Raw genomic sequence first — 19,694 nt, 5'->3', positions numbered from 1 at the left:
AGAACTGACTCATTGGAAAAGACCCTGATGCTGGGAAAGATTGAAGGCAGGAGAAGGGGACGACAGGATGAGATGGTTGGATGGCATCACCGACTCGATGGGCATGAGTTTGAGCAAGCACTGAGAGTTGGTGATGGACAAGGAAGCCTGGTGTGCAGCAGACCTTGGGTTTGCAGAGTCGAACACGACTGGGGGACTGGACTGAACTAAACTGAACAAAGTGTGACACTGTCAGTCCCAATCTCCCAATTCATCCTAGCCCGCTTCCCTCCTTGGTATCCACAAGTTAGCTAAGACAGCTTTCAGTGAGCAGGGAAACTTCCTGGAGGCGACCCCTGATCTGAAAGCAGGAGGATAAGGAGCTAGCTGTGAAAAGAGCCAGGTGGTGTGTGTTTCTGGCATAAGCCCTGGGGTCAGGGCGGCTGGATGAGGGCAGCCTGAGCGCATTAAGGGGGCAGATGCGGCAGGGCCCTGTGGGTTGCTTTAGCTTTCACTCAGTAAAAGGGATCCGTGGAGGGTTCTTGAGCAGAGAAAGGGTGTGAACTCAGATGTGTGCAGGCGCCCTTCTGGGCCTGTGGGGGAAACTGAAGGAATGTGGGCAGATGAGTTGATAATGAGGGCTGGGAACTGAAAATATGGAGAGATGTAAGGTGGTTTGGGCTTTCCAGGTGGCACTTGTGGTAAGGAACCTGGCTGCCAATGCAGGAGACATAAGACTCAGGTTCAATCCGTGGGTTGGGAAGATCCCCTGGAGAAGGGCATGACAATCCACTCCAGTATTCTTGCTTGGAGGATTCCATGGACCGAGGAATCCGGCAGGCATAGGGTCTCAAAGAATCAAACACGACTGAAGCAAGTTAACACACAAGCAGGTTTAGGAGCTATTTTGGAGACGGGGTTAACAAGAGATGGCGGTAAGAAAGGAATAAATCCAAAAGATTGAGGTGAACAAGCAAACCTAGAGAGTGTCTGTACAGGATAGAAGCTGAGGGCTTTGAAGCAATGAGACAAACTTCTCAGCCCCTTTCCTGCTGGGCAACCTTCAGAGACGTTGCCCAACTTCCCTGCCTTAATGAGTGGGGACTGTATGTGTGCAGATAAGGAGTACTCCAAAAATGGTAGCTATTTACAAAAAGGCAGCGTTGGGGTGAGAAAGAAAATTAGCAAGGTGGAGCAGTTGGCCCAGAGGTGACAGTAACAGCTGGCACCAGGGGGCAGTAGCAAGCAGGGTGGGGCGGCTTGGCAGGTCTGAAGCCACTTAAGCTAGATGGTGGTTCCCAAGTGCTGGGCCCAAGACAAAGCCTGCCTGGGGGCACGTGTCTGGGCAGTGTGCCGAGGAGGTGGGCAGGTCACTGCCGCCTTCTGGAGTCTGGGGATCAGAGCCTAGTAAGGGGTATTTGTTCAGGAGAAACCTGAACGGCCGCATGGTAGAATTCAGAGGCCAGCAGACAGCGGGCTTCCTGCCCTCCCTCCTTCCCCCTGGAGAGTTGCCCCAGCTCAGAGGATCTCAGGGCGACTGAAGCTGGGGTCTCCCCCTACCAGCCTCCCACCCTCCCCCACAAACACTCCAGGCCCAGGCGCTGTACAATAGGCACTTTATTAGTGGTTGGAATGCAGTTACACATAGGGGTGTGCGGACAGAATGGGGGGAGGGGGCAGGCAGGCACAGGAGACAGAAACCCCAAGCTGGGGTTTCTTCAGATCCCGGATCGGGGGGCCTTGAGATATGGCAAAGGGAGACTGGGCACACCAGTTCCCCTGAATTCAACACATTTGGCAAAATGATCCTCAAAGCGAGGAGACTCGGGGTGGGGGCTGCCCATTTGCCCAAGGCATCTACCCCCCCATCCCCCCTTTCTTCAAAATCATCCCTTGAGTGGATTCAGTTTCTTTTCTCTCTTACAAAGAGAGGTGTGTCAATAAGTGGCAGAGAAAAGGGGAAATTCAGCCCGACTCAGCCAGCCAGCCGGTTTCCATTAAGCCGCTATTACCAACCTCCTCCCTGCTCCCCACCAGCCCACCCCCAGCCTCCCTGCCCCCACAACCTCCCTCCCTCTTCTCCACCCCATCAACACCCCAGCTACTGCCTCCCTGGCCAGGAGACACCCTACGTGGGCACACATAGCAACACCTGAGGAGGGGACATCAGAAAGCATTCTTGAGCGGCCCCATCTCAGCCGTGAAGACAGAAAAAGCTAACAGACCCTTTAATGCATGTCCAGGTTTAAAAAAAAAAAATGCCTGCAGTGGCTAGTAGCCAGTTGTTCAACCTGGAGAAAGGGTTCTGGCATCCTGGCCAGAGCAGACGCAGGTTACAGTGGCCTTGCTGCAGCCACCGCTGTTGTAGACACAAATACTGTCCTGTCATAAGAGGGGGACAGGAACCGCAAGGCAGCCCACAGAGGCCCCTCACATGTCGGATACTAAGAAGCCCCACCTGGCTTCTCATCCCAGCTGGTGGGAGGCGAAGTAGTGAGGGGGGAGGCGCCGAGAAAACTCCCGACTGGCCCTTGGCATAGGTAGGGAGGCGATGCCCCAAATCCTGCAGGTTCCCTGGTGGTAACTGGATGATGGGTGGGGCAGGAAGGAGGCGGCAGTGACAGGACTTCAGGTCAGCCCAAAGGGCTGGGGGTTCTGACCCAGCTGCCCAGCACCCATCACGAAACTTCCAGGGAGGGTGGGGGCGGGGCCTCTAGGCCTCCTCCTGCCTCTTGTTGGTCTTGTTCAAGATCTTCTTGAGGGTGAGAGACATGAAGTAAGGCCTCTCAGGCGTCCCGTCATTCCTCTCCAGGTCCTCCACTGCAGAGAGAGGCCCCAGAGCAGGCGGCATGAGGGGAGCCCCCGGGCGGGGGCCCCGGGGGATTGGGTGGGTGGATGGGGAGTGGGTGGGCCACAGAAAAGCCTCAGAGTGTTAAGAAGCAAGAGGTGCTGGGACTGGAGGGAGCGGGACTGGAACGGGGTGGGAATGGGGCCGGGGGCACACACACGCTGATCCCCACTCCCAGGCCCGAAAGCCCCGCATGCACCCGCCCTGATCTACAAGCCAGCCTCCCTCTCTACTCCTCGACTTCCGCCCGCTTCCCCTCCTCCGCACTCCCCTTCAACAGGATGTCTCTCAGCTCGGGCGACATGAAGTAGGGTCGCTCCTGAGAGCCGTCATTTCTTTCCAGGTCCTCACCTGGGCTCCCCCAGGAACCAGCAAGGGGGAAAACGGGGTGGTCAGGCAGGGAGGGGATGAGGGAGGCGGGGGGTTCAGGGAAGCCAGCAGGCATGGAGGAGAGGAAGAGAAAAGAGAAAACAAAAAACCAAAAAATAGACGGAGAGACCAGAGTTAGTGGCAGCCACAGATGTCCCCCCAAAAGCCAGAAACTCTAAAGCTGAGGGCCCAAGGGACAGTGTTCCGGCTGCAGCCTGACCAAGGGACAAGAGGGTGGAGAAGCTCTGAACGCCGGGGAGAAGCTGTGGGGGGTGGGAGGTGGGGTAGCCTGGGGCCCCAGGGACAGCCAGGCTCTGGGGAGGCCACGGGCACCAGGTGGGCAGATGTGTAGCCGCATCGCAGGGAGATGTTCTGCCCAGAGGGGAGAAGGGAGTCAGGGCCCAGCAAGGGTCGGGGGTGAGGGGTTACTCACAGAAACAAAGGAAAAGTGTGTCCACACACATGCCATAGACGCTGAAGAAGCCATGGGCAATCAGGTAGGAGCCGATGACCACCGTCTGGGCAAAGGACAGACAAGCTGTTTCCACCCTTCTGCCCAGGGCAACCTCTACCCACCACCTCATCCCTTCCCAGCTAGCAGCATGCCATTTCCCTGCTGATAAGCTAGCCCCTCACTTAAGGCCTTTGGCTGCAATTTTATGCATTTTTTAGGGAATGATAGGTTTTGCCAGTATTCTTTTTTCTTTTTAATTTTTTTGGCCGCACTACAAGGGGTGTGGGATCTTAAGTTTCTGAGCAAGGATCGAACTCATGCCCCCTGAATTGGAAGCACAGAGTCTTAACCTCTGGACCTCCAGGGAAGTCCCTAGTGCATGACAGCTTTAATGCCCACACCCCTACTATACTGTGTCCCATTTATATCCCCCAGCAACCTGGAAGCTCAGAGGGCCTTGGTAGGTACTTGATAAACATTGATTGACTAAAGTGAGCAGATTAAATAACTTGCCCAGAATCACTCAGAACTAGCAAACAAAGAACTAAGATAAAAATCGAGGTCACTGGGCTCCAAGTCCTGCACTCAGATACTGTACTGCTCTTAAGGCGTTGACCTAAATCCCTAACCACGGCCCCATCCTCTGCCTGCCCGATCTCCACCTCCTCATCACTTCACTCCCTCCACACCAACCACACTCATTTGCTCACTGTTCCTGGCACAGACCTGCCTCAGGGCCTCAGGTGTTTGTCCCCTCTGCCACAATATTGCTGGCATCTCTTTCAGATCTTAGACATGACATCACTTCCACGGGGAAGCCCTCTAGACTTCCACACTTGCCCACATCCTCCACTGCAAGCTCTAAAACTTGGTTCCCTGTAATTCTTCTTCTGGCATGTACAACTTTGCAAGCATACATCTAATTTGCATCATCATGGGCATGTGAAATATGTGGGATCTTACTTCCCTGAGCAGGGATCGAACCCATGCCTCCTGCATTGGCAGCATGGAGTCTTAACCACTCCGTGGGCCACCAGGGAGGTCCCACGTCTATTTACTCCTAAACCGTAAGGCCTTTGAAGGGAAGCCCTCCCAGGTCATGCATGGAACATGGTTGTGCTAAGCCGTTTCAGTCATGTCTCTTTTTGTGACCCTATGGACTGGAGCCCACCAGACTCCTCTGTCCATGGGATCCTCCAGGCAAGAAGACTGGAGTGGGCTGCCATGCCCTCCTCCAGGGGGGGCCTCCCTGCTGGCTCAGTTGGTAAATAATCTGCCTGCGGTGCAAGAGACCTGAGTTCGATCCCTATGTTGGAAAGGTCCCCTGGAGAAGGAAATGGCAAACCACTCCAGTATCGTTGCCTGGAAAATGCCATGGACAGAGGAGCCTGGTGGACTGTAGTCCATGGGATCGCAGAGTCGGGCACGACTGAGCGGCTAACACTTCCCACCAGGGCATCTTCCTGACCCAGGTATCAAAACTGCTTCTCCTGTGACCCCTGCGCAGCAGGCGGATTCTTTACCGCTGAGTCACCAGGGAAGCCCCGGCACATGGTTGGGACTTAATATACGTTTGTGGCCTGAGTTAAGCATTCCCCCCCTCTGCTTCCATTCTGTCCAGTCAGAGGAGGCCGGGTGAGTCCCAACATCTCCTTCTCCCCGACCCCTTCCCACCCCCCAAAGGTTCATACCACTATAGGGACCCAGTAATAATTGAGGGGTGGTGCTGTGTCCTGCACGATCCTGATTCGGTGAGTGAAGAAGAAGAAAGCCAGGATCCCTGGAAAGCAGAAGGAAATGGAGATGGTTGAGGGTTCTGGATAAAGGAAATGCGCCCCCTCCCCCCCCCCAGAAGACCCCAGAGAAGACAGTTATCATAGAAGGCATGGGGGCCGATAGCAGCTCACAAAGGGCCTCCAACAGTCTCTCTGCAGCCAGACAGCACTCACCCACGCTACCGACTATCAGAAGTTTGCCCAACAGGAAGAGGAAGTCGGTGACTTTATCCAGGACAGCCACCCTACAGGGGACATAAGAAGCAGGCGTGAATGCTGGCTCAGGGCCTGGGGGAGGAGGGAGGTGGCCAGAGAAGGGTGTTTTTCCCTGACCTGATGATGTTTCTCATGAGCAGGAAGAAGGCATTTCTGGCTGAGGTGCAGAAGTTGGTGCCGTAGATGGCAATCTGGAGGGAGGTGGGAGCGATGGATCAGCCCCACCGTGACGGGGAATGAGGGCTCCTCCAGCTAGCAGCAGCTGGTGGGTTAGTTCCTGGTCCCAGGCCTACTCACCATGATGTAGGCATTTCTGTTGAGGAATTTGATGAACTTCTCCAGACACCAGAAGCAGCATTTGAGACAGCTCATGAGGAACTTGGCAAACTTGTTCTCTGCCGCTGGTAGACGAGAGAGATGCAGAGGTGAGAGGAAACCCCACTCGGCCTGGTAGGAGCCCCTACTTCCTTGTTGCACACACTTGCCAGCGTCCAGGACTCTTAGAGCCCCCTTCTCGAATAGACAAGGAGAGGGAGACTTGATTCAGGACCCTCGGGGTCCTGCCCCGCACGCTGGTAGGAACCAACAGTGACTCTCAGCCCAGTCCCCCCAAAACAGGAATTCAGCCCAGCCTCCAAGATAGGAATAAGCGACAACCCCCACGGCTACCCGGGTCCTGCCTCCCAGGCTGAAGCCAATCCTTGAGCCCTCCTTGGCTCCACCCCAAAGTACAACCAATCCCAGCCTGACCGTCTCTTCAGGAACCAATGGTGGCCCCATCTCTTGTTCCCGCCCCTTCAATGGAAAGAACGCCATTCAATGGGTTCTTTCAGTCATTCCTCATCACAGGAACGAATCACGAAAGCCCCACAGGCAGCAACCAATCCCTGCCCCAGCAATTTAGCCCCACCTCCCTCCAAGAATCAATCCCAATCTACCCCCTTAGCCCCGCCCCCCCGTGGGAATCATGTCAACCACCTGTGGGCCATACCTTTCAAGCGCTGATCCAAGTACTCCAGCATCACTCGGATGACCTGCACGATGGCCAGAATGAGGGAGCCAAAGGCCAGGGAGCCTGTGTGATACCTTTGAGCCGAGGGTGTGGTCAGTAGCCGGGCCAGGCTTCTTCCACTCCATCTCACCCCTCACCCCCAGCCCACCTGGGTCCCCACCTGAGCGCCCGGCCAAAGGCAGAGAAGAGCGGGAAGGCAGGCAGATCATCCGGCTTGTTCATGGCCCAGTAGTAGGAGGCGAATGCCCCGGCTAGTGTGACCTGGCCCAGTGCCAGCACGAAGTTGGCCAGCCAGAAGAACATGAAGACGTTGAAGATCTGCAGGCCCAGCAGGGCCCGGTGGTAGGTCGATTCACCGCCATAGAAGGCGAACTGGCAGTGGGCTCCAGGACACAGGCGGGATTCATTGGAGGAGGGGAAGGTCTGTGGGAGGGATGCAGAGCCTGGTCATATCACAGGGCCTTGGGGTTCAGAGTGAGCTCTGGGCATCAGGTCCAGGTCAGGTGGACCATGGGGTGGGACAGGAGTCATGAGGAACTGAGTTAAGTCAAGAAACTGGGAGTTTACAAGAAGGGCTTGCAAAAGGGGTTCTAAAAGCAGGCTCAGAGATGGTTGTCTCAATGGACATCAGGGAGGCAGGAGAAACTATCATGAGGATCAACGGAGTGGCCATGGGGACAGATCACAAGTGGCAGAGATCACTAAGAAGACCACAGAGGGCAGGTGAGGGGCTTGTGAAAAGCAAGGACAGGATTCTGGAAGCAAGAACTGACCACCATTGGGTGAAGAGAGGGGTGTAGTAGCAGGAGACGAAGCCAAGGGTGGGTAGAAGTTGAGTGGATCAGCACTTAGGGAGTAGGGGGGAGTGGGGGCCAGGCTGGATCTCCCCCCCCCCCCCGCCATGCCCCCTGCATCTGGCACAGGACATACAGCAGGCGTCAAATGTTTGCTCAATGGTCCCCAAGTGGGAACAAGAGATTTCAGATCATCTGTGGGCTATCAGAGAAACAGCCACACCCCTCTATTTGAGGACACTCACCTCAGGGTTGCAGGTTTTCCCAGCAACTGGGCAGCTGGTGTCATTGAAGATCTTATAGACAGCTTCGTTGGAAGTGGACAGGAAGCTAGAAGCTTGTTAAGGAACCTAAGTTCAGGGTTTAGGGACCACAGGGGCATATGGAAAAAGAATCCATTCCCACACCAGGCTGCGGGTCACCTCCAGGCAAGTTGGGCACTTTGAGCCATCCCGGGGGCCAGAGACCAGGGTCTGACGGTGGATACATAGCAGTGCTAGCCCAGTAGGCGATGCAAAGGCACAGCAGGAAGAAGGTGACCAGTGGGTACAGCAAAGAGCACATCACGTATCCCACAGCCCTGGAAGGAACAGAGACACAGACATCAAAGCCCGAGCAGCCCCTGCAACTGCCCCAGCCTGACCCTCTGGCACCCCAGCACCCACCTGCTGGCTTCTTTGATGAGTGCGATGGCGATGAGAATTCTCTTCCGTAGAAAGATGAGTAGCAAGATGATAATAACCTCGATGATGCTCAGAATGATCACTGCGGGGAGCAGAGGGTGAATTCAAGTCTGCCACCTGCCTGGGCTCCCCACTCCCACCCAGGCCTCACCGAGTGGGGAGCTGGGACTCACTGAAGGCCACCCAGGTCTGCCGCAAGTGCAGGTACACACGGAAGTCCGTCTGGAAGCCAAGGTCCACCAGGGAGATGTCAGAGCCAGCCTCACCACGCAGCCGAGCATATTCCATGTAGCAATGCAGTATTCCTGCACGGGGGAACCACTGTGCTACCACTGACCTCAGCCCAACCACCGCTCCCTCAATGCTGCAAAGCAGGTACAATCATGCCCATTTAACAGAAAACAAAAACCAAGGCTGAGAGGGGGCTGCTGTTGCCTCAGGGTCTTTGCACTGACTGTTCCTGCTGCCTGGTTCAGTCTCTCCCCAACTGGATCCCTTACATCCTCTAGTCTCTGCTCTAAAGTCACCTTCTCGTGTGACCTTCTAGGATCCCTTCCCCCCTTTAGAATAATACCCTCTTACACTCCAAATTCTTATCCACCTTCACTGTTTTGACATCCCAGAGGTTATCCAGTTTGTTTTTTGTCCATCTTGCCCATACGCTCCTGGAATATAAGCTCCACAAGAGTAAGATTTGTCCTGGTGTATTCATTGCTCTAAGCCCAGGACCTAGAAGACTGCCCAGGACATAGTCATTCAATACAAGACAGATGAATGAATGATTGAGCAGGTATCAGGGTGCTGTGTGACCTGCAGCTTTCCTGACCCCTCTGCAAGCTCAGTTGCTTCAGTCGTGTCCAATTCTTTGAGACCCTAGGGACTGGAGCCCCTGAGGTTCCCTTATCCATGGGATTCTCCAGGCAAGAATACTGGAGTAGGTTGCCATTTCATTCTCCAGTCTGACCCCTGTGTTACCCTGTAATGATGATTCATGGGTGGGGACGGAGGACATGGGTGCTAACATCCAGTGGGGTAGCATTAGGGATTTTCAGCATTCTCTTTAGCTCTCTGTAGAAGAAAATTATAAAGTACAGATAACGTAGAAAAAGCTCATCACCAGGGATTTCCCTGGTGGTCCAATGGTTAAGACTCCAAAATCCCAGTACAGGGGGATCAGGTTCAGTTCCTGGCCAGGAAACTAGATCCCACATCCCTTGTGCCACAACTAAGACCCAACACAGCCAAGGGTAGTAACAAAATGGCAATGGTGGTGATTTAGTCACTAAGTTGTGTCCAACTCTTGCAACCACCAGGCTCCTCCGTCCATGGGATTTCACAGACAAGAATGCTGGAATGGGTAGCCATTTCCTTCTCCAGGGGAATCTTCCCAGCCCAGGGATCGAATTCAGGTCTGCATTGCAGGCAGTCTCCTGCATTGCAAGTGGATTCTTTACCGTGGAGTCACCAAGTAACAAAGGAAATAAAAATAACTATTTAAAAAACAAAAAGCTAACCACCTAAACTGCCAGCACCCAGCTAGAAACCATTCATTAACATGAATATTTTGGAAATTCCCTGGCAGCCCAGTGGTTAAGACTTTGAGCTTCCACTTCAGGGGGCATGGGTTTGATCTCTGGTTGGGGAACTAAGATCCTGCATGCTGCGCGGTGCAGCCAAAAAAAAAAAAAAAGAACATTTTAATATCTGTGTCCCCAGTTTAGGTTGCATATCTGACAAAGTTTAAATGAATAAACAGAACATGAAGCATTGTGTTCTGAGTTCCACAGGTTACAGAGTCACAGGGCCCTTCCCCATCTCATTCACACCCTATCTTCTCAGCAAATCTCTGAACCGGTAAATACTAATTATCCCCATTTTATGGAGGAGGACATTGAGGCATGGGGAGGTTGAGTCACTTGCCCAAGGTCATAGAGCAAGGAACTGGAAGAGGCTGAATTCAGACCCTGGGCTTTTTGGTGCTAGAGCATGTGGCCTTAACCACTGTGCTAGATGGTCTACTTGACGATGACTTTGCTGTCAACAAAATACAGATCCAGCCCTGTTTGGGAACATTATGATCTAATCTATCAGACATAAATGAGCACGAAAGTTGTTTCCATGTGTCTGCTCTCATGAACAATGTCGAGATGAACATCTTTACAAATATTCCCAATGAAAGACATAGAGAATATCTGATGGCTCAAGGTCTGATGGCTCAAGAGAATTTTTTTTTTTCAGTCATGTCTTGCAGCCTTCAGAATCTTAGTTCTCTGATCAGGGATTGAACCCAGGGCCCAGCAGTAAAAGCATCAAGTCCTAGCCACTGGACCACCAGGGAATTTCCTCAAGAGAAGATTCTCTCTCTTTTTTTTTGGCTGTGGGATATGTGGGATCTTGGGCTTCCCAAGGGGCACTAGTGGTAAAGAACCCGCCTGCCAATGCAAGAAACATAAGAGATGTGGGTTCGATCCCTGGGTTGGGAAGATCCTTGAAGGAGGGCCCGGCAACCCACTCTAGTATTCTTGCTTGGAGAATCCCATGGACAGAGGAGCCTGGTAGGCTATGGTCCATAGGGTCACAACAAGTTGGACACGACAGAAGCAACTTAGCACTGCATGTGAGATCTTGGTGCCCCAACCAGGGATTGAACCCACGCCCCCTGCATTGGATGCATGAGGTCTTAACCACTGGACCACCAGGGAAGTCCCAAGAGAAGATTCTTGATGGGTCAGTGAGAGCTCCAAGGGCACAAGCACTTTGCAGACAGTGGGGAGGGGAGGACACAGGGAGGGAGTGACTTACCGTAGCCTAGGACCAGGATCACCATGACGATCATCACCCAGACCATAATGCCAGCCAAGAATCGGAGCAGGATGATGAACAGGAGGCTCAACACCATGGCGATAATCAGGCCTCTGCGGGAGAAAATGGGGACATAGTGGATCCTGATCCCCTCACCAATCTCAGACAGGGTAGCCTACCTTCCCTCTCAACTTACATGATAATCCAGTACCAGGAGACTGTGTAATCTTCAAATATCCTCATGGCCAGCTGCCGGGCCTCCAGGACTCCATTGGCCTTCCTGGGGGAGGGCAGACAAGGCTTAGGTAGGACCCCAATCCATGATTGGGCCAGCCCCAGGGGATGCCCTGTTCCCTACCCCACCCCCACCCCACCCCAGGAAAGCACAGTGCTGGCGTGGTGGGTCAAGGTCCTCACTTGGCTCCTTCTACCAGCTCCGTGACATTTTTCCGAGAGCCAAGCCCATCCTCATAGGTCGTCTCGTTGCCCACCATGAGGACCCCCTTGTGGGCGTGGACAGCAGGGAAACATCGCTGGGCAACTATACGGAGTTGGAGATGGGATCAGTCAGGTGGACCACTGAAACCTCCTCAGGCCCCTCCGGAGCTCAAGGGACCCCAGACTCACAGGGTTTGCTGGGAATGAGGACAGCGGGGCAGTCTCCATCTCGAAGGACTTCAGCCACACCCTGCCAGGAGAGAGCAAGCGGTCGATCCTGCAGGCCAGTACTGAGGACCTGCCCTCGCCCAGGCTCCCAGGGCAGTTATCCACTCACCTTGTTTTTCTGGAAGCCAGGTAAACAGTACTGCTTATAGTACTCAAAGTCCTCAGACGCATGAGCATTCAGGTAGGTGAGGTAACGGCTGGGACATTTCTCCACACAAATCTTGGCAAGGACAGGAGGCAGGGGTTAGGTGGGGTCAGAACAGACACCTGATGCCCTCTTAGGACAGAGGTCCCACCCTCCTCCCCCTTATTCATCAAGAGGAGAAAGAGGGCTGGGGGAGAAGCTACTACTAGAGGAGGAAAAAGGACCTGATTGATGTAAGTGGGGGACAGGAAACAGGAGGGGAGGGGAGAAGTTACCTGGGGGGTGGGACACTGGAATTCCAGCAGGACCAGGGGGCTAGCACACTTCACAATGTTGAAATAAAACAGGAAGGGTTTGTTCCTGGGGTTGGGGAAGGGAGACGGAAACTGTCAAGACTTCTCCATCAGCCTACATAGAATATCTTAATGAAAATAGAAACAACAACCATAATAACTGCAGCAGCAACTTCGTGCCAGGTGCTGTGTAAGCACTGGACATGTACTGGCTCATCTAACCATGAGAGTCCCGTGAGAGTGGGAATGTCAGGATCCCCATTTCAGAGCGTGGGAATGTCAGGATCCCCATTTCGAGATGAGGCCCAGAGAGGTTGAGACACCTGCCATAGGTCACACAGCCAGGGAATGGCACAGCTCATTTTGAACTTGCCCATTTACCTCACCTGACATCAGATCCAGGACTGTCTCTTCTGTCTCCCCCCTAATATGTGGGCCACCAGAGGATAAGACTTTGAATGCCTCAATTAGAGCCCTGTCCCCGAGGCCCAGAACAGAGGTTGGGGATGGCGGGAGTTTTATAAATACTTGTTGACTGGACTGGTGGACGGATGGAGGTGAGGGAAGCCTAGAACCTTCTCCCCAGTACTGAGGAAGCTCTCTCCAGACCCAGTAGGCCCCAAGGAGCCACACTCACTCATTTTTCGTGCCCTTCTGCCCGCAGAATTGGCCTCGGCTGTCAGTGGGGTAGATCACCTTTCGAGGGTCTCCATGGGTCCAAGCTGTGGAGGGATCCAGGAATGTTGAGGTGACGGGGCTCCACCACCAGCTCCACTTCTGCCCCAGAGGCTGTGGCCTGCCCGCCCACCCGGGAACCGCCATCCCATCCCCTCCTTCGCTTACCTATGATGCCCACAGCTACATAACCCACAATAGCCAGGAAGAGGAACACACAGCAAATGATATCTGTGCAGCCTCTGTAGAGGAAGAGACCAATCAGCGTGGGAGTACTGGTGCCCTGGATATCATGGACCCAGCCTGCCTTGTGCCCGCGTCCATGCTCAGGCATCAGTCGTAGCCAACCCTTTGGGGCCCCGTGGACTGTAGCCCGCCAGGCTCCTCTGTCCATGGGATTTTTCAGGCAAAAATACTGGAATAGTTTGCGATTTCTTCCTCCAGGGGATCTTCCCAACCCAGGGACTGAACCCGAGTCTCCTGCATTGGCAGGTGGATTCTTTACCTCGAGCCACCTGGGAAGCCCTGTCCTGCCTTGTAAATGTACCACATCCATGTGTCATTGGGACACATGTTCCTGAGTTGTACCAACGCTGTCCATTTTAACTATTAATGCCTTTCATTGCAGCACTATTGACAATAGCCAAGATATGGAAGCAACCTAAGTGCCCATCCATAGCTGAGTGGATAAAGATGTGGTATATACGTATACAATGGAATATTACTCATGTGTGCGTGTCTGTGTGTGTGCTCATTCAGCCGCTCAGTCATGTCCAACACTTGGCGACCCCGTGGACTGTAGCCCGCCAGGCTCCTCTGTCCATGAAATTTTCCAGGCAAGAATACTGGAGAGGCTTGCCATTCCCTTGTCTAGGGGATCTTCCCAACCCAGGGATTGAACCCACATCTCCTACATTGTAGGTGGATACTTTCTCTCTTCTTTAAAATTTTATCTTTTTTTTTTAATATCTGTTATTTTTGTAGGTGCATTCTTTACTGCTGAGCCATCTGATGGCCCTGGAATATTACTCAACCCTCCATAAAGAATGAAATCTTGCCACTTGCACAACATGCAACAGACCTGGAGGATATTCTGCTAAGTGAAATAAGTCAGACAGAGAAAAACAAATAATGTATGCTTTCACTTATATGTAAAATCTACAAAACAAAACAGAAACAGACTCACAGATGCAGAGCACAAACCGGCGGTTTTCGAGAGTGGAGGTGGGTGGGGGAAATGGACAAAACAGGTAAAGGAGATTAAAAGTTACAAACTTCTGAAGAGGTACAAACTTCCAACTACAAAATAAATAAGTCATGGGAATGTAATACACATAGGGAATGAAGTCAAAAACATTCTAACAACACTGTATGGTAATGGATGGTAACTGGTCTTATTGCAGTGATCATTTCATAACATGTAAAAATATCAAATGAGCAAAAAAAAAAATCAAATTACTACATTGTTCACCTGAAATTAATATATTGTCTATTAATTATAACTCAATTTTAAAAAACAAAAAGTAAAATATAATTTTAATATCTAATGCTGCACTATCCTCAAAGCAGGTTGCATCATTGTTTAGCTCTCTTTTGATTAAGTGCCCATTTTGCTACATCCTTACCAGCATTATGGATTAATGTTTTTTAAAATTTAAGCTATTTTGTGGTGATCAGTTTGCAATTACAGAAATACTGAATCACTATGTTATGCACCCAGAATTAATTAAGTGATGTAGGTCAGTTATACTTCAAAAATAAAGAAACTAATTCATAGAAAAAGAGATCAGACATGTGGTTACCAGAAGTAGGGTTTGGGAAGTGGAAGGGGGGCATTGGATGAAGGTATTCAAAAGGTACAAGCTTCCATTTGTAAGATAAATAACTATTAGTGATATAATGTACAACATGGTAAATATAATGTTGCATGATAAATTATGAAAATTGTTAAAAGAGTAGACCTTAAACTATTTTTAATATCATAAGATTAAATATGAACATGATAAAATGTAAACCATACAGGGATGTACTTAATTAAGAACTACCTCCCACATAATCCTCCTCTCCATGAGAAACCTCTGTTAATGATTTCTTGTGAGTTTTTTATTTACTGGGACAAATATTTTCCAAAAAAAGTTTTTTTGGTTAACCCAGGTATGATTATGATACACCCACAGTTTGTGTCTTGCTTTTTTCACCATTATATTGAGAGGAATCCAAGTGAGGACTCAGAAAGACTCTTGTACATTTTAGCAGCTGTATAATAAAATAACCTAAAGATGCACTGTAATGTATCTAACTAGTTCCCAGAGATGCAACTCAGATTGTTGGTTTTGGCCCATCTAGGCAAGGTTTGTGGAGAAGGAAATGGCAACTCACTCCAGGATTCTTACCTGGAGAATCCCATGGACAGAAGAGCTTGGTGAGACCCAGTCCAGGGAGTCGCAAAAAGTCGGACACTACTGAGCAACTAACACACACAGATAAGGTTTGGGCTTCCCTGGTAGCTCAGCTGGTAAAGAATCTGCCTGCAATTCGGAAGACCTGGGTTTGATCCCTGGGTTCTAAAGATCCCCTGGAGGAGGGCATGGCAACCCACTCCAGTCTTCCAGCCTGGAGAATCCCCATGGATAGAGGAGCCGGGCGGGCTACAGTCCATGGGGTGGAAAAGAGTGCGACACAACTGAGCGACTAAGCACAGCATAGCACAGGCAAGGTTTACGGAGAGAAATTTTTTCACATCATTTTAATTTCTGGAATGAAGAGCTGTACATTTTTTAAAAATGTCATATTTCCTAATTCCCTCCAAAAAAGACTGTATCAATTAGTTTCAGAGCAGAATATGTGTCAATCTTTTTTTTTAATTGAAGTAACATTGCTTTATAACATTATGCAATTTTCATGTATACAATATTATATTCCTACTTGTGTATACCCTAGTGTGTCTATTTTTAACTTCTGCTAACCTGTGAGGGGGAAACTCTATTTGGTTCCTGTTTTACATTACATTCCTTTCCTTTCCAGTGAGTTTGAGCGTTTCTCCGTAACTCCACTGTCTATAGTATTTCTGGTTCTATTAAATGGTCTGTTCCAGTCTTTTGCCTGAATTGAAAAAAAATGCATTTGTAAAGACTCTCTATAGGTGACGAAAATTCCTTTATCATTCTTTTACCACTCTTTTATCTCTAAGTTGCAAATACGTATCACCAGTTTGTTGGAGAACAGACGTGGGTGTGGGTGTAAAGAAACAGGGGTGGAAACAGTGTTAGCTGACACCCCTCCCCTCCCAGGAACCCAGACCCCTTACCTGTTGTAAATGGGTCCTCTGAAGGCGGGGTCATACTTCTGCGGTGTTCCTGAAAATCAGAAAGATGAAGCTGGCAGACCACCCTTCCCCAAGATGTCCTCAGGGATGTCTCTAGCCACGGAGGAGTAAGATTCAGAGATAACTGGATTTTCTGTGAACTGCCCGATTTATCACCTGGCGACCACTCACTGGGAGGACTGGGAGGGGGGCTAAAAAGGGGCTGCCCGGGAGTCCAGTGGAAGGTCGAGGATCGAAAAATGGGATCTGGAGAAAGAGGCTACGAGGACAGACCTCTGGGATGCAGGAGTTTTGGAGGGACCTCCGGGTGGGCCTCGGGGGTGAGGGGTGCTGGCAGGTGATGCGGAGGTGGGGCGGGTACAGGCTGAGATCTGCTCTTCCGCGCTCCCCTCATCCCCCCTACCCTGGGTCTTCCTGCTGCCCCTCCAAGTTGCCAGGCCCGCGTGCGCGGAGAGGGGCGCTGCCTACCGTGCTTCCCGTAATAAAGCTGCTGCTCCTTCCCCATCCCTGCGGGCGCCCGGCCCCGACGGCGCCCGCCGGCTCCCGCTGCCGCTCCCCCTCTGCCCTCCGGTCCGGACGCGCGGGCGTCCCCAGGGGAGGCACCGAGGGACAGACTGGCAGCGGCTCCTCCCAGCAAAGAGCCAGGCGGGACGGCCCAAACCGGTCAGACCGGCCCTAGCGGAGCGGCTGCCTCGGACCGACTGGACCCAGAAACAGAGGGAGGGAGGGAGAGAGGGAGGAGAGAGCGGGGCGGGGCGGCAGCTGCTCCTGCCACTCACCGCCGCCCGATTTAGCCTTCTCCACAACCCCCCCCCCCCGCCCCCCAGGGAACTCTGGCTTCACCCAGTGGCCTGGGCTAGCCTCCGCCCCCCCCAACGAGGCGACACAGCCCTAAAACATCTCACAACCCTGGAAGGCACCTAATAATTGTCCCATTCTGCAGATACGGAAACTGAGGCATCAGTGTCTGGCCAAGCACCCCAAAACAGGCAGACGGCTGAATCCAAACAACCAATTATAGAGTATTTGGGCTGAATGCTCTCCAACCTGTGGGTGCATTTTTTAAAAGAGTAAGTGCCAACAGTTAAATATTGAGACAGTCCATATAGAAATCCACACCCATGTCTCCTGAGAACTCCCAAATTAGAAATGACAGCCCCTTTGCCTTAGGCATGCCACATCCCTGTCTGGTACTGCTCCCTGCTGGTTCCTTTGTGGCCCCCCCCCAAAGCTACACACCTCAGCTCGCCATCCCTGCACCCTCTACAGCTGATAACCCTGAAGCATTTGCTTTGAAGAACATGCATTTATTGAGCACCTCCTGGGTACAGTGGCATTTGTGTAACCCAGTCTTGGGGAGCTGACATATACAGGGTAACCCTGGACTCAATGATCCTGCCCCATCTGAGCCTGAGGATACTCAGGTCAGTGCCTTGTGTTCTCTGAGCCTCAACTTCCTCATCTGTGAAATGGGACTAAAGTATAAAACCAAAACCAGCCACAATGGGGACTTCCCTAGTGGTCCAGATGTTAAGAATCTGCCTTGCAATGCAAGGGACATGGGTTTGATCCCTGGTCAGAGAACTAAGATCTCACATGCCTCGGGGCAACTAAGCCCACTGGCTACAACTACTGAACTCTTGAGCCACAGCTAGAGAGTCCGTGTGCCTCGATGAAAGATCCTGAGTGCTGAAACTAAAATCCTATACAGCCAAATAAATAAATAAACAAAAACCAGCCAAAGACCAGGCATGGGATAGATACCAAGTATACAGTTGGCATAGATGTACTGTATTGCCAGTGTAGGGGTATCCAACTGATGTGGAGGTACACAGTAGGTATGGGGTACTGGTGGTATGGAGTATATAGCCCATCAAGGGGTACACAATCGGAGTATCTAATCATTGTGGGGTATAGGGCCAGGGTGGAGTTGTAAAGTTGGTAGGGCACACACCCTGCCCCAACCATCCACCCCCACATCCGCAGTATGCTCCTTTGATCATGTTCCTATTCAAGCTGCTTCTCCCAACAGCCCTTAAGGCCAGTTGCAAAAGTCACATTACAATCAACTTTACAGGTGACATGGCCTGGTACAATTGGTATAGGAGTGTAGGCAACAGGAAGAGATATCCAGTGTGGGGCACACAATCAGCATGGGGTTATCAATGTGGTCATATACAGTTGGTGTTCAATAACTGTTGCTCCAAGTCAGGTACCCCCTGGTGGGAGTCTGGTCACCAACTCAGCTTGTCCCTAGAGAAACATCACCTCCTGGAACTCCCAGGTGGCTCAGAGGTAAAGAATCCACCTGCCAGTGAGGGAGATGCAGGTTCGATTCCTGGTCTGGGAAGATCACCCCTCGAAGCAAGTAAGCTGAGCACCACAACTTCTGCCCCTGTGCTCCGGAGCCCAGGAGCCGCAACTACCGAAGCCCGTGCTGTAGAACAAGAGAAGTCACCACAATGAGAAGCCGGCTCACTGCAGTTAGAGAGGAGCCCCTGCCTGCCACAGCTAGAGAGAAGCCTACACAGCAACAAAGACCCAGCGGAGCCAAAAATAAACAAACAACGAAAAAAAAAAAAAAAAGAAATGCCACCTCCTCCCCAGTGGCTTCTAGCTGTCAAGGCCCCACTTGCCCCCTGGCCCACAAGCTTCAGCAAACAGGCGAGGCCCAAGGCTCCAAGCCATGCCCTTGGGTGACCAGGCCACTCAAAGGAGCCCTGTGGTTCCCGTGGTCCCTGCCAACTCAAAGGCAAACTGGTCCCACCCTGCCCAGGGCAAGCAGTGCCCAGGCTGAAGCTTCTTCTCTTTCAGATGTGCTAGGTCCCCTGGGGACACTCCTGCAGACTCTAGCTCCACCCTGATGATGCTCAAATGTGGGCACGGCCCTGTGACACGTGCCCCCCTCAGCACCCCACACAGGGGCCTCATGGCGTACCTCCCATTGAGCACAGCTATATCAAACCACCATGGTCTCCCAGGTGCCCTGCCCTCCTGGTGCTCAGGCGGGAAGCCTTGCACTTCTCTTCCAGGATCCAAAAGCTTCTCACCCACTCCTCGGCCCCCCACCCTGTCCCATGGCTGTCATTTCCTGCCTGAAGAGTGCAGGTGTCTCCGCCCTGGTTTCTGAGCTCTCACACTTGTCCCCCACTGTCTGTTTCCCTGGTAGGGCCCAGTGGAGGCAGTGATCTCCCGATTCAGGGTATGTCCCTCCTCTGCCCTGAACCCTCTATGGCTCCCACCTCACTCTGAGCCAAAGCCCAAGTCCTCCCCGTGGCCCACGAGGCTGTGCCCACTCTGCGCTGTCCCCTCCCTGCCCTCAACCCCTCCCACTCTCCCTTTTTCTTCTCCATTCCATTCACTGGCCTCCTGGTTATACTGTGGGTTATACTGGTTACAGCGTCCCAGGTGGCTTAGTGGTAAAGAAGCTGCCCACCAATGCAGGAGACCCAGGTTCGATTCCTGGGTCAGGAAGATCCCCTGGAGGAGGAAATGGCAAATGGCAATCCACTCCAATATTCTTGCCTGGAAAATCCCATAGACAGAGGAGCCTGGTGGGCTACAGTCCACAGGATCGAAAGTTGGACGTGACTGAGCAACTAAGCCTGACACTATACTATACACTTTTTTTTTTTAACTTTTTCACTTTTATCAAAGG

The 19,694-nt window shown here is 52.0% G+C and overlaps 1 protein-coding gene across 3 annotated transcripts in view; it reads right to left on the bottom strand.

The window, feature by feature from the left end:
* Positions 1–1,579: 1,579 nt before the first annotated feature.
* SLC44A2 (solute carrier family 44 member 2 (CTL2 blood group)) overlaps positions 1,580–19,694 on the bottom strand; it is a 31,914-nt gene continuing 13,799 nt past the window's right edge. Inside the window, exons 1-22 of one of the 3 annotated variants that reach the window (XM_070464335.1) lie at positions 16,505–16,556; positions 16,019–16,067; positions 12,880–12,953; positions 12,674–12,758; positions 12,019–12,103; positions 11,708–11,818; positions 11,560–11,620; positions 11,350–11,473; positions 11,129–11,212; positions 10,933–11,045; positions 8,304–8,435; positions 8,113–8,212; positions 7,935–8,027; positions 7,693–7,777; positions 6,814–7,076; positions 6,633–6,727; positions 5,939–6,042; positions 5,759–5,832; positions 5,600–5,670; positions 5,342–5,430; positions 3,630–3,714; positions 1,580–2,799 (exon numbers count right to left, since the gene is read on the bottom strand). In XM_070464335.1, coding sequence (XP_070320436.1) covers positions 2,693–2,799; positions 3,630–3,714; positions 5,342–5,430; positions 5,600–5,670; positions 5,759–5,832; positions 5,939–6,042; positions 6,633–6,727; positions 6,814–7,076; positions 7,693–7,777; positions 7,935–8,027; positions 8,113–8,212; positions 8,304–8,435; positions 10,933–11,045; positions 11,129–11,212; positions 11,350–11,473; positions 11,560–11,620; positions 11,708–11,818; positions 12,019–12,103; positions 12,674–12,758; positions 12,880–12,953; positions 16,019–16,067; positions 16,505–16,541 — 2,121 coding nt within the window. In that variant the 5' untranslated portion in view covers positions 16,542–16,556 and the 3' untranslated portion in view covers positions 1,580–2,692. Of the gene's footprint in view, positions 3,179–3,629; positions 3,715–5,341; positions 5,431–5,599; positions 5,671–5,758; positions 5,833–5,938; positions 6,043–6,632; positions 6,728–6,813; positions 7,077–7,692; positions 7,778–7,934; positions 8,028–8,112; positions 8,213–8,303; positions 8,436–10,932; positions 11,046–11,128; positions 11,213–11,349; positions 11,474–11,559; positions 11,621–11,707; positions 11,819–12,018; positions 12,104–12,673; positions 12,759–12,879; positions 12,954–16,018; positions 16,068–16,504; positions 16,557–19,694 lie in introns of those variants that run through there. The other 2 variants (XM_070464319.1, XM_070464327.1) reach the window with 2 other exon arrangements.

This window comes from Odocoileus virginianus, chromosome 3, assembly GCF_023699985.2.
Source record: "Odocoileus virginianus isolate 20LAN1187 ecotype Illinois chromosome 3, Ovbor_1.2, whole genome shotgun sequence".
NCBI lineage: Eukaryota > Metazoa > Chordata > Mammalia > Artiodactyla > Cervidae > Odocoileus > Odocoileus virginianus.
Note: the sequence above shows the minus strand (reverse complement) of the source record. Positions and strands in the feature narration are given on the sequence as shown.